This window comes from Colobus angolensis, unplaced genomic scaffold (genome assembly GCF_000951035.1).
Source record: "Colobus angolensis palliatus isolate OR3802 unplaced genomic scaffold, Cang.pa_1.0 Scaffold40, whole genome shotgun sequence".
NCBI lineage: Eukaryota > Metazoa > Chordata > Mammalia > Primates > Cercopithecidae > Colobus > Colobus angolensis.
The window spans coordinates 3,750,315-3,767,963 of NW_012117377.1; the positions used below are offsets into that span (position 1 = coordinate 3,750,315).

Genomic DNA, 17,649 nt, shown 5'->3' on the forward strand with positions numbered 1-17,649 from the left:
GTGCTATAGTTCACAAATGAGAAAGGCAGTTTTTGTTTTCCAGAAGCTTGTAGTTCAGTTGGAAAAATAAATACATAAACAAAAATCTTTCCATACAGTATGGTGAGTACAGAGATAAAGGCATGAATACAGTGTTTTGAGGGCATTCAGGCGGCATCTAATGCTGGGGCAGTGGTTGGGAAGGGTGAGAGGGAAGGGATGAGTGTTGGGTGTCCCTGCCTAGGTTTAAATGACAGGTGAAGCAGGCAAAGACCAGCGCCAAGTGCCTTCCCAGTAGAGTCAAGACAGCTTGAGGAAAGGTGTAAAGATGGGGAACAGCATGGGGCCCAGGACAACTCCTTGCTGTCCATCAGTGCTGTGATGACCTCTGCCAGAATTCAAACTGGGGAAAGGTGGGTGGTGAGGGGAGCAGAAATAGGCAGGAGACCATTCACTGAAGGCTTGTATGCCAACGTGGGAACTTTAGGTCTTCTTTAGAGGCGATAGAAACATTGAGAGGGTCCCTGGGCGTGATGGCTCACGCCTATAATCCCAGCACTTCGGGAGGCTGAGGTAGGTGGAGTTTGAGACTATCTTGACGAAATGGTGAAAACCTGTCCTTACTAAAAGTACAAAAATTAGCTGGACGTGGTGGTGTGCACCTGTAGTCCCAGCTACTTGGGAGGCTGAGACATGAGAATTGCTTGAACCCGGGAGGAGGTTGCAGTGAACCATCACGCCACTGCAGTTCAGCCTGGGTGAGACAGAGCAAGACTCTGTCTCCAGAAAAAAAAAAGAACAAAAAAGAAAAGAAATTTTGAGCGGGTTTTAGTCAGGGGAGGTGGTGTATGATTTGATCTCTGTTTTAGGTCAGCCATTCTGAGTGCCTGTGAAGAGTGGGTTCAAGAGGGATCAGGTGGACTGTTGCCATAGTCCCTGGGAGCAATCATGAGATTGTGAAGAGTCAGTTTAATTTGTGGATTAGGAATTTAGAACCTGGAGTCAGGCTCCCTGGATTTGAATCCTGTTGTGTTCATTATAAGATGTGTGACTTGACAAGTTAACTTCTGGGCACTTCGGTTTTCTCCTTTTAAAAATGGGGGCTAACAATTATGACAGCCTTAGGACCAATGAGAGGAGTAAATGAGTTACTATCAGCAGTGCACCTAAGGCAGTGCCTTACAGGTAGATGATAAACATATAGTAAGTAACTCTTATTATGTTGACTTTAGATGGTGGTGCCACAACATGAAAAAGGAAATATAAGTGTCAGAAGTGATCTAGGCATGATAGAGTAACACTAAGAGAGAAAAGTTACCGGCTGCTGTATTCCACTAGAAGACTTCGAATGAGTAGTCTTTGTTTTTCAAATTTTTTATTTTTTATTTTTATTTTTATTTGAGATGGAATTCCACTCTTGTCGCTCAGGCTGGAGTACAGTGGCGCCATCTTGGTTCACTGCAACCTCCACCTCCCAAGTTCAAGCAATTATCCTGACTCAGCCTCCTGAGTAGCTGGGACTACAGGCACCCGCCACCACGCCCAGCCAATTTTTATGTTTTTAGAAGAAACAGGGTTTCACCATTTTGGCCAGGCTGATCTTGAACTCCTGACCTCAAGTGGTCCACACACCTCAGCCTCACAAAGTGCTGGGATTACAGGTATGAGTCACCACACCCTGCCCTGTTTTTCAGGTTTCATAGATCAGGCAGCAGTCAGCTCTGTCTAACCATGATGATGGGAGATGAGCATGAAGGAATGAACCACTGGTAGTTTCTTAGTCTCACCTCAGGTGATGTTTCCAACCCTTCTCCCATGGAGTCTTCTCAAGGAAATAGTTGCAATACAATATGATTAAATAGTAGTTTTGATTCTTCTTTTGCTACTCACCCTCATTAAAGGTGCTTGTTAACAGTGGAATGATGAAAAATTGGCCACAAAAATGGAAAAGTGTTCTAGATAATATTCACTGATTGGGCCAGCCACAGTGGCTCACACCTGTAATCCCAGCACTTTGGGAGGCCGAGGTGGGCAGATCATGAGGTCAGGAGATCGAGACCATCCTGGCTAACATGGTAAAACCCCGTCTCTACTAAAAATACAAAAAATTAGCCAGGCATGGTGGCGGGCGCCTGTAGTCCAGCTATTTGGGAGGCTGAGGCAGGAGAATTGCTTGAACCCGGGAGGCAGAGGTTGCAGTGAGCCAAAATCACACCACTGCACTCCAGCCTGGGCAACAGAGCGAGACTTCGTCTCAAAAGAAAAAAAAAGCAAAACACACTAATTAAAAACTTCTAGAAAGTTGACTTCTCTCACTTGGAACAATTTTTCTAGCTTGGTTTTGTTTTTCCGCTGGGGTGAGAGTAGAGTTTCCCTGTGCTGCTGCTTCACGTTGAGCTCTTCTTTGGAGACAACAAATGAGAATGTTTGTGTGTCTCTACAGGGCTTGCCTATTTAGTCATTGTAGAAACTTAAGGAAATCTAGTTTGAGACTGTACATGGCTGCTTTATGTAGTTTAGATGTTTCACTAGCAACTTGTTCAGAGGGTGCATTGAGAGATACCTAGAGAAATAATTTTTTTCTCTATCAGCTTTCTGTGAGAAATAATTATCAGGAGTAAGTCAGTCTTTGATGTATCATTTTATGGCTTACGTTGTATAGCAACATTTAATAATGACTAGATAGGTCTAGGCTCACACCTATAATCTCAGCACTTTGGGAGGACAAGGAGGATAGATCACCTGAGGTCAGGAGTTTGAGACCAGCCTGGCCAACATAGTGAAACCCCATCTCTACTAAGTATACAAAAAGTAGCTGGGCATAGTGGCAGGCGCCTGTAATCCCAGTTTCTCTGGGGGCTGAGGCAGGAGAATTGCTTGAACCCAGGATGAGGAGGTTGCAGAGAGTTGAGGTCGCACCCCTGCACTCCAGCCTGGGTGACAGAGCAAGACTCCATCTCAAAAAAAAATTTTTTTTTAATTAACTGGATATTATTAAATTAGTTTTCAAAGTTAATTTTCAAAGTAATTTTGCATGTTTTTCTATTTCTCACAAAAATATTATGAGATACACAGGATTGATGCTATCTGCACTATTTGGGGTTAAGAGACTGAGGCCCTGAGAGGTTAAGCGTTCTCAAGGTTGTATAGTTAGTACTGGTGGTAGGAAAATTCCTAGTCACAGTTGATACAATGGATTGGAAGCAGCATACAATCCAATAGGCCTGGATTTGAATTCTCACTCTGTCATCTTTTTAGTTGAGTCATCTTTCACACACTGTTCACCTCCCTGAGCCTATTTCTTCATAAAAAATGGATGATTATATACATAAGTCTGTTGTGAAGGTAAATAGAAACTCTGCGTATCAAGCACCTGGCATAATGCCTAGTCATTAACATATGTGCAAGCATTACCACTCCTCTCTTTTTAATAGAATGTAACTAAAAGGAGATATCAAACATGTAAAACGTTGTCACCAATTTGCCTGCATTTTGGAAGCCTGTTTTAAGTATTAATTATTTTTATTTTGTAGGTAGTTATCACAGAAACATGCCCGTTTTATCTTTCGAGATCTGGAAATACAAGTCAATTAAGTAACAGTATAGGCCAGTTGGGAGGAAGGTTCTGAGTTTTAATTCTGTGTCTTGCTAGCCAATTAATTTTATAACCCTGGCATTGTCACTATCACTTCTCTTTACCTGGGAAATGATATGTGGAAGAATAGTTGGGCATCACAGGAATTACTGTTGATTTAAAAATGAATTTGCAGTCGTGTCTAGGAGCTCATGTTTTCTGTTACTGCAAAGCCTAGTAAGAGCTTTTCTTCCATGTACTGCTTCCTGCCCCCTCCCCATACAACTAATCTAGGGATTTGGTGAAAGGATAGAAAGGATTTTTACTCTCTAGCATTTAGTAAATATTCTGTTCATTATCTTGGATTTGAACTAATGCTTACTAAGGAGGTAAATTCTCTTTAAGTTTTATGTTTTATCTGATCACGTACACTAGGATTTTTTTTAAACCTAAAAACTCTCCTTGCCTCCTCAATAATACTGATCTTTCATTTTTATTGGAATGTTTTTTTTTTTCAAAGCTGCTATGCTGAATAAGTGATACCTCTTTAGTAATATAGAGTTTAATGATTGATTTGAAAGAAAGTCTTAACCTGTATATTTAAAAGAGTGTAGAAGTTTATAGGGTATATAACATGCTGCTAGATTAGTATACTATTACAAGTTCCCAGATGGTATAATGCTAGGAGCAAAGCTAAGATGAAGGGTAAATAGCTAATTTCTTTAATTTTGCTTCCTACAAAATATGAGAGAATAGCTGTAAATTGTCCTTTTGGTTTTATATTTCTACATCTGTTTGTATGTTTGACCATCTTTTAGCCCCATCCTAGGTACTGTGGAAGATACAAAGACGTGGGAAGTACCTGCCCTCAAAGAGTTTATCTTCTATTTGAGAGTCCATAAGTTTAGGGAAAGAACAGCTGTATGATGATTAGGCATAAATAAAGTACATGTGTATATAGAAGACTGCTTTTAGAAAGTCCTCTCTAGACCGAGCGCTGTGGCTTACGCCTGTAATCCAAGCACTTTGGGAGGCCGAGGTGGGTGGATCACCTGAGATTGGGAGTTTGAGACCAGCCTGACCGACATGGAGAAACCCTTCTCTACTAAAATGCAAAATTAGCCCGCGTGGTGGCGCCAGCCTGTAATCCCAGCTACTCAGGAGGCTGAGGCAGGAGAATCACTTGAACTCAGGAGGTGGAGGTTGCAGTGAGCCGAGATTGTGCCACTGCACTCCAGCCTGGTGACAGAGAGAGACTCCGTCTCAAAAAACAGAAAGTCCTGTCTAAAAATTCATTGCATAAATAGAATTCTAAATGTGTGAATGTTGGCATAATCAAAATTTGAATTTTGACTAAAATTTAAGATTTTTTATGCCTTTATGAAATTATGTATTTATGAGACTTTTTTCAAAAAGAAACTAATTATTCCATTTTGAATCTTGACACCCCTTGAGAAAACTCTAAAATACTTATACTTATTGTTTCTATTCCTTTTTTCCGGTTAGGTTTTTTTGCAGTTCTCCAGATTCTATTGACTGTGTATCAAACAAAGTGAGCAGCCAGCCTCTGGATGAAACTTCTGTCACAGATAAAGAGAACAATCTGCATGAATCAGAGTCTGGAGACGAAGAAGGCAAGAGGCTGGTTGACACAAATGTACCACATAATTCAAGTGATGACATACCGAATAATCGTATTCCAAGTGATCATATTCCAGACAAGGCAACAGTGTTTACAGATGAAGAGTCCCACTCTTTTAAGAGCAGCAAATTCACAAGGACCATCTCACCACCCACTTTGGGAACGCTAAGAAGTTGTTTTAGTTGGACTGGAGGTCTTGGAGATTTTTCAAGAACTCCGAGCCCCTCTCCAAGCACAGCATTGCAGCAATTCCGAAGAAAAAGCGATTCCCCCACCTCCCTGCCTGAAGTTAGTATGTCTGACGTGTCTCAGTTAAAGAGCGAGGAGTCCAGTGATGATGAGGCTCATCCCTTACGAGAAGGGGCGTGTTCTTCACAGTCCCAGGAAAGTGGAGAATTCTCACTGCAGAGTTCAAATGCATCCAGGCTTTCTCAGTGCTCTAGTAAGGACTCCGATTCAGAGGTAAGTCAAATCCTGAAGGCTTCGTTTTCACATTTATATGTAAGAAAAAATAGATTGTTACTCAAATCATTGAGGAAATTTTTCCTACATGTAAATGACGAGCTATATTAATTTTTTTCATTCTCAATTCTACTGTGCAGAAAGCTCACATTTTATTCATTTGAAGGACTTCTCTGTATCTTTCACATTTTAAACTCCAATACATGTAAATTAACTCTGTGTATTTCCTGAATCACTGTGTGTTCCATTAGTGGGTATCTCAAGGTGTGCCACAGTTAAAACCTAGGCAGAGTGATAATCTGTGAAATGAAAAATTATTATCAGTTTGTTTAAATCCTTAATATGCTCTTGAATTCAGATAACATTTAAGACCTTATAAGGGGCCAAGTGCGATGGCTCATGCCTGTAATCCCAGCACTTTGGGAGGCCGAGGTGAGTGGATCACTTGAGGTAGGAGTTTGAGACCAGCCTGGCCAGCATGGTGAAATCCTGTCTCTACTGAAAATACAGAAATATTAGGCAGGCATGGTGATGGGCGCCTGTGATCCCAGCTATTCGGGAGGCTGAGGCGGGATAATTGCTTGAACCTGGGAGGCTGAGGTTGCAGTGAGCCGAGATTGAGCCACTGCACTCCAGCCTGGGGGACAGAGCCAGACTATCTCAAAAAAGAAAAAGAAAAAGAAAAAGACAGAGACCTTATAAGGAAGTGGCCCTGTTAATGCAATGTATCCATCTTAAGTTTTAGTACTTCAGAAATGGATTTTCATTTACTCTTCTTATTCCTGCTAAAGGCCTTATGACAAAACAGTAATACAAGTGATTTTGTAATTCTGTTTTAAATTAATAAAAGCATCCTAACCAGTTTTTTCTTCTATTAATATATAATGTATCTTGTATTCTGACATAAAATCAAAACTCCAAATAAGTACAGTCGTGTGTTACTTAACTATGTGTTCTGAGACATGCATTGTTAGGTGATCTGATTTGGTCGTTGTACATCATAGAGTGAACGTACACAAACCTAGATGGTCTACCCTACTACACACCTAGGCTAGATACTAAAGCCTTATTGCTCTGAGGCTACAACCTGTACAGCACGTTACTGAACTGAACATTGTAGGCAACTATAACACAATGGTAAGTATTTGTGTGTCACACATAGAAAGTTATAGTGAAAATACTGACTATGCAATCCAAATATGCAGACCACCGAATACATGGTCTGCTGTTGAATGAAACATCGTTACATAGTACGTGACTGTACTGCTCGTAAGATCCAGTGATATATTTTTAAATGACATGTTGGCAGTAGCTTTTTTTAAACCTGAATTATCTCAGATTAACCAATATAACATTCCTTCTTTATCTTTATGAACTATAGTAACCGACCAAGTTGTAGGAACAATTATAGCTGTGGTAATATTTGACAGAGTTTTGATACCTGATAATTCCAAATATTGAACAGCATCTAATAAATCAGTATAGCTTTTATTTATTAAAGAAGAAAATATTTTATTCAAGTTCCCAAAGGAAAGTAGAGATACACTGGACTGAAATTGAAGAAAAAAGCCAAATTAAAATGTGTAAATAAGCTGTTTTCATTTGGAGAAAGCTGAAATGTATTCATATATTTGAACCCAAAATCTGTCCCCTGTGCCTTTTTTTACTTTTTTTTTTCCCCCAAATCGGGCAGCCTCCTGAGCCAGAGTAGGCTCAGAGACTTCCTTCTTTTTTTTTTTTGAGGCGGAGTCTCGCTCTGTCGCCGGGACTGGAGTGCAGTGGCCGGATCTCAGCTCACTGCAAGCTCCGCCTCCTGGGTTTACGCCATTCTCCTGCCTGAGCCTCCGGAGTAGCTGGGACTACAGGCGCCCCCTCGCCCGGCTAGTTTTTGTATTTTTAGTAGAGACGGGGTTTCACCGTGTTAGCCAGGATGGTCTCGATCTCCTGACCTCGTGATCTGCCCATCTCGGCCTCCCAAAGTGCTGGGATTACAGGCTTGAGCCACCGCGCCCGGCGAGACTTCCTTCTTATGTTTTTTTTTTTTGTTGTTGTTGTTGTTATTTTGCGACAGAGTCTCGCTATGTCGCCCAGGCTGGAGTACAGTGGCACAGTCTCGGCTCACTGCAACCTCCGCCTCCTGGGTTCAAGTGATTCTCCTGTCTCAGCCTCCTGAATATTTGGGATTACAGGTGTACACCACCACGCCTGGCTGATTTTTGTTTTTTTGGTAGAGATGGAGTTTCACCATATTGGTCAGGCTGGTCTCGAACTCCTGACCTCAGGTGATCCACCCCCACCTCAGCCTCCCAAAATACTGGGATTACAGGCGTGAGCCACCTCACTCGGCCCTTCTTACATTTTTAAGAGGCTGCCGAGCCATACCCTTGGCCGCTTTGGAGGCTTCTGCTTTTATTTTTCCCTTTCGTTTGCTTTGCCTTCAGTTGGTCCATCCTGAGTACTGTGCATACTAGACTAAAAGAGTGTTTCTTTTACTATGAACCTCCATCTTCATCTCATCTTTGTCATTTCTACTTCGTACTGCATCTTCTCTTACTGCCACTTGGGTACCACAGCATTGGCTGTCTTGAACACCTTTCATAAAAACATCACTGTTAATTTGTGAGGATATTAAGTCTGCCGAGTTCCTTTGGGGTTATCGTTTTTATATTTCCAGCATGTATCTTACTGTTTCATTTACTTTGGAAGCGTTTAGCCAAGTTTTCCTATAGTTCAGAAGAAAGTGCTCCAATATTAGAGCCTTCTGTTGGTAGTTCACTGTGAAAAGCAACAGTCATAGATTCTGTGTTGAGTTCCTTGACCATATTTGAGGTTGAAGTCATCTTAGGACCTTCCTTGTGATCTTCAGGAAATGATTTAGCCCAGAGTCACAATACTGTTAGCTATGAGCAAGGAATGTTAGGGTTTCTGTAAGGTATAACACAAGTTAATGGGGTACTTTTCACTATTGGGTTTTTTTATTGCCCTTTGTTTTTTGTTTTTTGTTTTTTTGAGTCTGTTCTGTTGCGTAGGCTGGATTGCAGAGGTACGATCTCAGCTCACTGCAACTTCCACCTCGGGCGTTCAAGCGATTTTCCCCACCTCAGCCTCCCAAGTAGCTGGGACAACAGGCATGTGCCACCACGCCCGGCTAATTTTTGTATTTTTAGTAGAGACGGGATTTCACCATGTTGGCCAGACTGGTCTCGAACTCCTGACCTCAAGTGGTCTGCCCACCCACCTTGGCCTCCCAAAGTACTGGGATTACAGGCATGAGCCTCCACACCTGGTCTCATTGTCCTCTTTTATTTGACTTTCATGGGAATGCAGATTATAAGAGAACTCTCCATCTATAGAAAAGTCTTATCTGATAGAAAATTGGGGGCAGAGGGTAGGTCTGAAAGTCATCACTAAAGGTGAAGTGCATTTAATACAATACAACTCCACTTTAAAGTGGATACCTTTTTTTCCTCTTTAAAGTTAAACATGTTACTTGATTAAAAGAAAGGATGGAGCTGCACCTGTTCAACTTATTTTAGCTAGTAAGATGAAAACTGTTAACCACACATATGTAACTTAACATTTTTACAGTAGGAGACTCGTGTTTTATCAGACTCAGCATTTTTACATCCTCTTCTAACAGTTCATGAAAGACTTTAATTTTAAGTAGATATTTTATATAATTGACCTCTCCAGCTGAAACACCTTGCTAGCTTCTTCAATGTAATTGGCAAACATCATCCTTTCCATATTAGATTCATTTTCTTTTATTAACTCTCTCCCATGTTCTTATTTATTTTCCATTTTGTTGAATATTGGTTTGTTGTCATAAAAATTCTATAGTAAAAATATAATTTTGTTTTATTTTTTGATCTGGGAACTGAAGGAATCTGATTGCAATATTAAGTTACTTGACGGTCAAAGTGACCAGACCTCCAAGCTACGTTTATCTCATTTCTCAAAAGACACACCTCTAAGGAACAAGGTAAAACATTTATTTAATTTTTTTTTAAATTTCAGAAGCAGTGTATGCTTACAACTATAAAATGAGAAATACAAGCAGAATTAAAAATTGAAATACCTGTAGTCTCTCATTTATATAAAAATGTCTGCTTTAAAACTTCATGCTTGACTGTAGGTGTTTAAGCTGTGAAACTTATTTTCTCTTGCAGTGTGTATGAAAGATCATTTTCCATGTACTTTTAGTCATTAATGTGATGAGTTTATAATATGCAGTTGTATGGGTTTGGCCAATCCGCTTATTTTTGTCATTTACCCTAAATTGTTTTGCTCTAGCAAATAATACTGCAACCAAGATCTTGTGGATAAATATTTGAGGACATATTCTTGATTAGTTTGTAAGGATTCATTCCATGGAGTGGTGTTACTGGTCCCAAGGCATGTATGATTTAGCATTGATACATAGTCCCAAGGCGTGTGTGATTTAGCATTGATACGTACTGCCAAAAGGCTGCCTAGAAACTCTGTACCTGTGGTTTTTTAAATCCAAATATATAAATATTTGTGTTACTACATAGTAAAGCATATTTTATATATTAAGCACAAATTAAAGCACATTTTATGTATTAAGTGTTCTTGTTCATCAGTATAAAAACACTATTTCCTAACTTAAAAGATGGATAAAGGTCATAAACAGGTCACAAAAGGAAAAGTACCAATGGTTGATTAATAGATGTTTAACCTCATTTGTTTAACCATATGTTTAACCTTATTAGTAATCAAATAGTGCAAATTTAAATAATTAAATCATTTCTTGCCTCTTCATATTTCCAAAAAATGTTTTTAATTATACTCATTTTTTATGAGAGTATAGAATCACATATTTTAAAAGGTAAGTATTGGTCTGCCATTTCTAGAAAAAAATTTGAAAGAGTTCAAATAAGTGCATTCTAGAACTTTAGCCTAAGGAAACATTGAGAATTTAAATACAAGAATACTTAATACTGCATTGGTTATAATAGTGAAAAATTGGAAATAATCTAAATAACAATAAGGGAGTGAATTATTAAATAATCTTTGGTTTTAGCTCTTAGTGGTAGAAATATAGGTGAACTTTTTTCTGTTCTTTTTCTTGTATTTTTCTACCATGAGCATATATTATGTTTCTAGTACCATAAAAACTTTTTAAAATTGTAATACAGGCCCTGCTTATCCATTTGAAAGAAGATGTCCGTCTCACACAATATAAATATAAATTCTACCGTAGTCAATATGGGTTGCTATAACAGAATACCAGAAACTGGATTTGCTTAAATGATAAATATTTATTTCTCACAGTTCTAAAGGCTGGGAAGTCCCAGGTCTAGGCACCAGCAGATTTGGTGTCTGGTGAGAGCCCACTTCCTGGTTTGCAGACAGATGCCTTCTTCCTGTGTCCTTACATGGTAGAGGGAGAGAACATCTCTTTTGTCTCTCTTCTTATAAGGGCACTAATCTCATTCCTGAGGGCTCCATTCTCATGATCTAATCACCTCTCAAAAATCCCACCATCACATTAGGAGTTAAGTGTTAGGACTTCAACATGAATGTGGGGGGCACAGAACGTTCAGTCCATAGCAAATTCCAATACATTATAAGATACAAATATAAAATATGTAAATGTGAGATTATTTTTTAAATTTTTGAGCAAGAAGGCTTTTGCAGTCATATCTACTAACTTGAAAAGACATTCATTATTAGTGAAAAGGAAAAATATGTTGTTAACAATATGTATAGTGGTGTTTTGTTTAAATACTTTAAAATATTCATGTGCGCATTTGCATGTTTGTGGTATCATATTAAGAAGTCTGGAAGGATACATGCAGAATAATTTACAATGATGGATATGACTGGAGATGTAGAAAGTACTTTTCCAAAAGGAGTTATGTCTAGATAGTAAAGCATCGTATTATTATTATTATTCTCAGAGATTTGCCTTGTCAGGGATTTAACTACCGCTTCTGTTCTGGTGACCCTCCAGGTGAGCTCTCCCTGATACCCGTCTTTAATACCTAAAATCAAACTCGCACCTTTTACCTCTATCTCTTCTCAGAATGCTTTTTATCTATTAAATAAAATTATGTTATCTGCCACTTAGTTTCAAAATCCTAAGGTTGTCCTTTTTCTTCCTAACTGTCAGTTTGATCCTTCTATAGCAGTTGGAGAAAAACAACCAAACATTGATACCTCTCCAAATTCTAACGTTTATTTCTTTGTCTTCTTTTTTTCTCCCCATCACCAACACATATTTAAGGATTTCATCTTTACTGTGTGAAACTTTAACTTTTTCATTCTTTATACACACACTGCCAGATTCGTATTGTAAACCTTTTTTAATATACCTCATTCTTACTATCCTGAGAAACAATAACAAAACTTCATTGTCTCCATTCTGTCCACAGGGTAAAAATCAACCCTTAGTAGAAACAGCCTAAATGTCAATAGAGGTTTGTTTAAGTAAGTTATGGCATATATATACAATGGAAGAACAGGCAACCTATTCAAAATAAAATTCTATTTCCTGCGAACTGAAAAAAATCTCTAAGATACATCATTAAGTGGAATCAAGATACATTAAGTGAGAAAAATGAAGTGTACAACAGCGTGTATTCTGCTGCCAGTTTGTGTGTGTGTGTGTGTGTGTGTGTGTGTGTGTGTGTGCACGCGTGAGTCTGGATGCACAGGAAGCCGGGAGCAGCAATTGCCTCTGGAAAGGGAGGGAGTGAGAGAGATTCATTTTGTTCTCTGTTCCTTTACAAAAGAGAGAACTTTTAAATTTTATGCCAGGTTTACTGTTACCTGTTAAAATAATTCATGATGACTTCTGTAATAGACGTTTATAAATAGCACATTTTTACCATTGCTTATGGTTTATTTTGTTCTTACGTATAAAGAATAGTTTGACCGGTCGCGGTGGCTCACACCTGTAATCTCAGCACTTTGGGAGGCCGAGGTGGGTGGATCACGAGGTCAGGAGATCAAGACCCTCCTGGCTAACACAGGGAAACCCCGTCTCTTCTAAAAATATAAAAAATTAGCCGGGCATGGTGGCAGGCGCCTGTAGTCCCAGCTACTCAGGAGACTGAGGCAAAAGAATGGCGTGAACCCGGGAATTGGAGGTTGCAGTGAGCTGAGATCGCGCCACTGCACTCCAGACTGGGCGACAGAGCGACACTCCGTCTCAATAAATAAGAATAGTTTGAAATTAAAGTTAGTTGCTTTAACAGAATGGTCTTAAAATGGGTGTTTAATCTTCAGGTTCCTGGGCTATATAAGTCCAGTTCTGCAGACTCTCTTTCTACAACCAAGATCAAACCTCTGGGACCTGCCAGAGCCAGTGGGCTGAGCAAGAAGCCAGTAAGCATCCAGAAGAGAAAGCATCATAATGCCGAGAACAAGCCAGGATTACAGATCAAACTCAATGAGCTCTGGAAAAACTTTGGATTTAAAAAGTGAGTTGCCTTGTTTCTTATTCTGAAACAAGATAAACTGTTATTTTCTGTAATTTCCATCCCTTTCTCCCAACTCTTTCTAGTTTCATATGAGTCAATTTTTGTTTCTCTCACTATAAAATAATTATTTTTCAGCCGGGCGCGGTGGCTCAAGCCTGTAATCCCAGCACTTTGGGAGGCTGAGATGGGTGGATCACGAGGTCAGGAGATCGAGACCATCCTGCTAACTTCGGGAAACCCCGTCTCTTCTAAAAATATAAAAAATTAGCCGGGCATGGTGGCAGGCGCCTGTAGTCCCAGCTACTCAGGAGACTGAGGCAAAAGAATGGCGTGAACCCGGGAATTGGAGGTTGCAGTGAGCTGAGATCGCGCCACTGCACTCCAGACTGGGCGACAGAGCGACACTCCGTCTCAATAAATAAGAATAGTTTGAAATTAAAGTTAGTTGCTTTAACAGAATGGTCTTAAAATGGGTGTTTAATCTTCAGGTTCCTGGGCTATATAAGTCCAGTTCTGCAGACTCTCTTTCTACAACCAAGATCAAACCTCTGGGACCTGCCAGAGCCAGTGGGCTGAGCAAGAAGCCAGTAAGCATCCAGAAGAGAAAGCATCATAATGCCGAGAACAAGCCAGGATTACAGATCAAACTCAATGAGCTCTGGAAAAACTTTGGATTTAAAAAGTGAGTTGCCTTGTTTCTTATTCTGAAACAAGATAAACTGTTATTTTCTGTAATTTCCATCCCTTTCTCCCAACTCTTTCTAGTTTCATATGAGTCAATTTTTGTTTCTCTCACTATAAAATAATTATTTTTCAGCCGGGCGCGGTGGCTCAAGCCTGTAATCCCAGCACTTTGGGAGGCTGAGATGGGTGGATCACGAGGTCAGGAGATCGAGACCATCCTGGCTAACCCGATGGAACCCCGTCTCTACTAAAAAACACAAAACAACCTAGCCGGGTGAGGTGGCGGGCGCCTGTGGTCCCAGCTACTGGGGAGGCTGAGGCAGGAGAATGGTGTGAACCCAGGAGGCAAAGCTTGCAGTGAGCTGAGATCTGGCCACTGCACTCCAGCCTGGGTGACAGAGCGAGACTCCGTCTCAAAAATAAATAAATAAATAAATAAAAAATAAATAAATAAAATAATTATTTTTCTCCCTTCCCTTTAACTGATTCTTTATACTTAATTTCAATTTCTATACTTTCTTTTCATAAAAAGGTGGCAAACTAAAAAAACCAGTTTTCAGTCTGGTTTTGGGGTCTCTGATGTTAAGCAAATTGCTTTCCTAGGCCTTAAGTCTCTTGCCTTCCTTTTTTTATCTCTCAGGATTGTAAAGAGAAAAAAATTTTATTTTATTTTATTTTATTTTGAGACGGAGTTTCGCTCTTGTTACCCAGACTGGAATGCAATGGTACGATCTCTGCTCACTGCAACCTCCGCCTCCCAAGTAGCTGGGATTACAGGCGTGCGCCACCATGCCCGGCTAATTTTGTATTTTTAGTAGACACGGGGTTTCTCCATGTTGGTCAGGCTGGTCTCGAACTCCCAACCTCAGGTGATCCGCCCGCCTTGGCCTCCCAAAGCGCTGGGATTACAGGCGTGAGCCACTGCACCTGGCCGAAAATAAGATTTTAAAGAAGGGGCAGAAGTACAGTGCTATATCATACTTCTCTAATTTATCAATCTTAAAATGGGGAGACTCATTGAGTTTATATGATGAATTTGCCAGATTTGCAATGTATGTGGCCAGCACTGTTTTAAAAGAATTCATCTTCTATATAGTTAAAGTTTTGTTAACCATAATACTTCCTTCTGTTAGACCACAAAATTAGCCGCAGAGTAGCATTACCTTATAGCTATTTTCTCGTTCTCAATAAAAGAAATGTGCTAAGTTTAATAAAAGGTTTTTTTTCAATTATATGGAATGATAGGATTAAACCTTACCTAATAGAAATATTGTCGTAGATGAGGTGGTATGAGTAGGAAACACTTTGTAAATAAGTAAGAGCTGGACAATCGTTTCTTATTTTCCATTGTGTAAAGTCTAGGATTAAACCATATGACAGCAGTTTTCAAACGTTTTGTTTTCAGGAATGCTTTATACTCTTAAAAATTATTAAAGGCCCCAAAACACTTTGGTTTATGTAGGTTGTATTTGTCAACACTTACCCATCATAGAAATTGAAATGAACATTTAAAAATATTAATTTTAAAATAACGATAAGCCTATTACATATGAATGTAGAGAGTACCTTTAAAAAATAAATAGCTATATTTTCCAAATCCCCCTAAAAGGTGAGAAAAATGGCATGGTTTTACATTTCATTTTGCAAATCTTTACTGTCTAGTTTGCAAATCTTTACTGTCTGGCTTAATAGAACTCAGCTGGATTCTTATATCTGCTTCTACATTTGATCTGTTATGATTTGGTGTTTTGGTTGAGTATATGAAGGAAATAGACATATTTGTAGTTAGAAAATATATATTTTGATAGCCCTTTTAGATAATGGTAAATTTTCTTCTCTGCTGTTATGTCTAAACTCAACAACTTGTAGTTTCTTAAGGTTAGTTGGAGTGTAGAATATGAAACCATATCAACTGACTTTTTGTACTCTGTGTCATATTACAGTCCACTGGTGTACCTTTCTTCTGTTGCCTAGGGTGGAATGGCACAATCCGGGCTCACTGTACCCTCGACCTCCCAAGCCCAAGCAGTCCTCCTGCCTCAGCCTCCTGAGTAGCTGGGACTACAGGTGTATGCCACCACCCCCAGTTAATGATTTCATTTTTTATTGCAGGTGTGAGCCACTTTGCCTGGCCTACACTGGTGCACTTTTAATGCAGCCTTTATATGTAACAGCATGAGTTGGTCATTTGGAAACTATTGGTTCACTGAGATGTACTTCCAAATATTGATATATTTTATTATACAGTATAAGAAAAAAGTCACAATCAACAAAGCCTTTAACATTGGAAAACCGTTGTGTGGCAGATATGTTTTCCAAAATTTTAATTTTCATTTGAAAGCTTGAATTTTATCATTAGCAACAAATACTGTTATTTATTTTTCTTTAAAGTAACAGACTCTCTTTGTTCATTTTATTTGTTTGTTTGTTTATTTATTTATTTTGAGACAGAGTCTCTTTTTGTCACCCAGGCTGGAGTTCAGTGGTGCAGTCTCAGTTCACTGCAGCCTCCGCCTCCTGAGTTCAAGTGATTCACCTGTCTCAGCCTCCCAAGTAACTGGGATTACAGGCACCTGCCACCATGCCCTGCTAATTTTTTATTTTTTGTAGAGATCAGGTTTCGCTGTGTTGGCCAGGCTGGTTTCGAACTCCTGACCTCAAGTAATCCACCTGCTTGAGCCTGCCAAAGTGCTGGGATTACAGACATGAGCCAGCACGCCTGGCCCCTTTTTGTTCATTTTAGAGAAGTCCTGAATGACCTTAGTGTCACATGCTTTTACTTGAGATAAACTATCATACTTCTATACACAATAGAAGTGTTTTGTTTGTGCTTTCCATTTTGCCACAGAATATTAAAAAGCATACCAAAAAATTAGCCGAGCGTGGTGGCATGTGCCTATAGTCCCAGCTTCTCAGGAGGCTGAAGTGGCAGAATTGCTTGAGCCCAGGAGATGGAGGTTGCAGTGAGCTGAGATTGCGGCACTGCACTCCAGCCAGAGTGCAACAGAACGAGACCCTGTCTCAAAAAAATTTAAAAAAAAAATTTGAAGTATACCAAAGGGTTGAGATTTAATGAAATTAGTGATTTTTACTGCTTCCATCAATAACATTTTTGAGACTTTTCTTTAACTGCAAGTGCACGGAGGTGGAGAATACAAATAGTCGTGGTATGACTTGTACGGTGTGATGCCACCGTCTTGATTCACACTGAGTTGTCAGCAGTTTCACTCAGTTCTGCTTTAGCAACATCCATGCAAGTGTCAGCACAGTGGAAAGGAGGAACAAAGTCTGAATATTGTAAGAATAGTTTTGATCTTGGAAACCTGTTGAAAGGATCTTGGGACTCTCCAGGGGACATGGAACATGCTTTGAAAACTATTGCTAGAGAGAAATTAAGGGTGTAACAGTATTCTTAAATGCCTTTGAGAAAAAAAGACTTACTGGTATTTAATTTTTGTTGACAGGAGATAGAATTACCTGTAATATCTTCATAACAGGATTAATTTTTATAGATAGCTTCCTTCCAGAAAAGAAAAAAGAAAAAACAACTGAGAGGGGAATAAAAGATAGGGCTTAGGCTGCACACGGTGGCTCACGCCTGTAATCCCAGCACTTTGGGAGGCTGAGGCAGGCTGATCACTTGAGGTCAGGAGTTTGAGACCAGCCTGACCAGCATGGTGAAACCCCATCTGTAGTAAAAATACAAAAATCAGCCAGACGTGGTGGTGCAGGCCTGTAGTTCCAGCTACTCGGGCTGAGGCAAGATAATCGCTTGAACCCGGGAGGTGGAGGTTGCAGTGAGCCAAGATCGTGCCACTGCACTCCAGCCTGGGTGACAGAGCAAGACTGTCTTAAAAAAG

General features: G+C 39.7%; 1 protein-coding gene across 2 annotated transcripts in view; it reads left to right on the plus strand.

Annotated features, from left to right (window-relative positions):
* The window catches only part of EXO1 (exonuclease 1), a 42,074-nt gene that overhangs the window by 23,492 nt on the left and 933 nt on the right, over positions 1–17,649 (plus strand). For both annotated transcript variants that reach the window (XM_011955693.1, XM_011955694.1), the window contains 3 exons: positions 5,060–5,657; positions 9,541–9,639; positions 12,912–13,105. In XM_011955693.1, the coding sequence (XP_011811083.1) occupies positions 5,060–5,657; positions 9,541–9,639; positions 12,912–13,105 (891 nt within the window). The remainder of the gene's footprint in view (positions 1–5,059; positions 5,658–9,540; positions 9,640–12,911; positions 13,106–17,649) is intronic.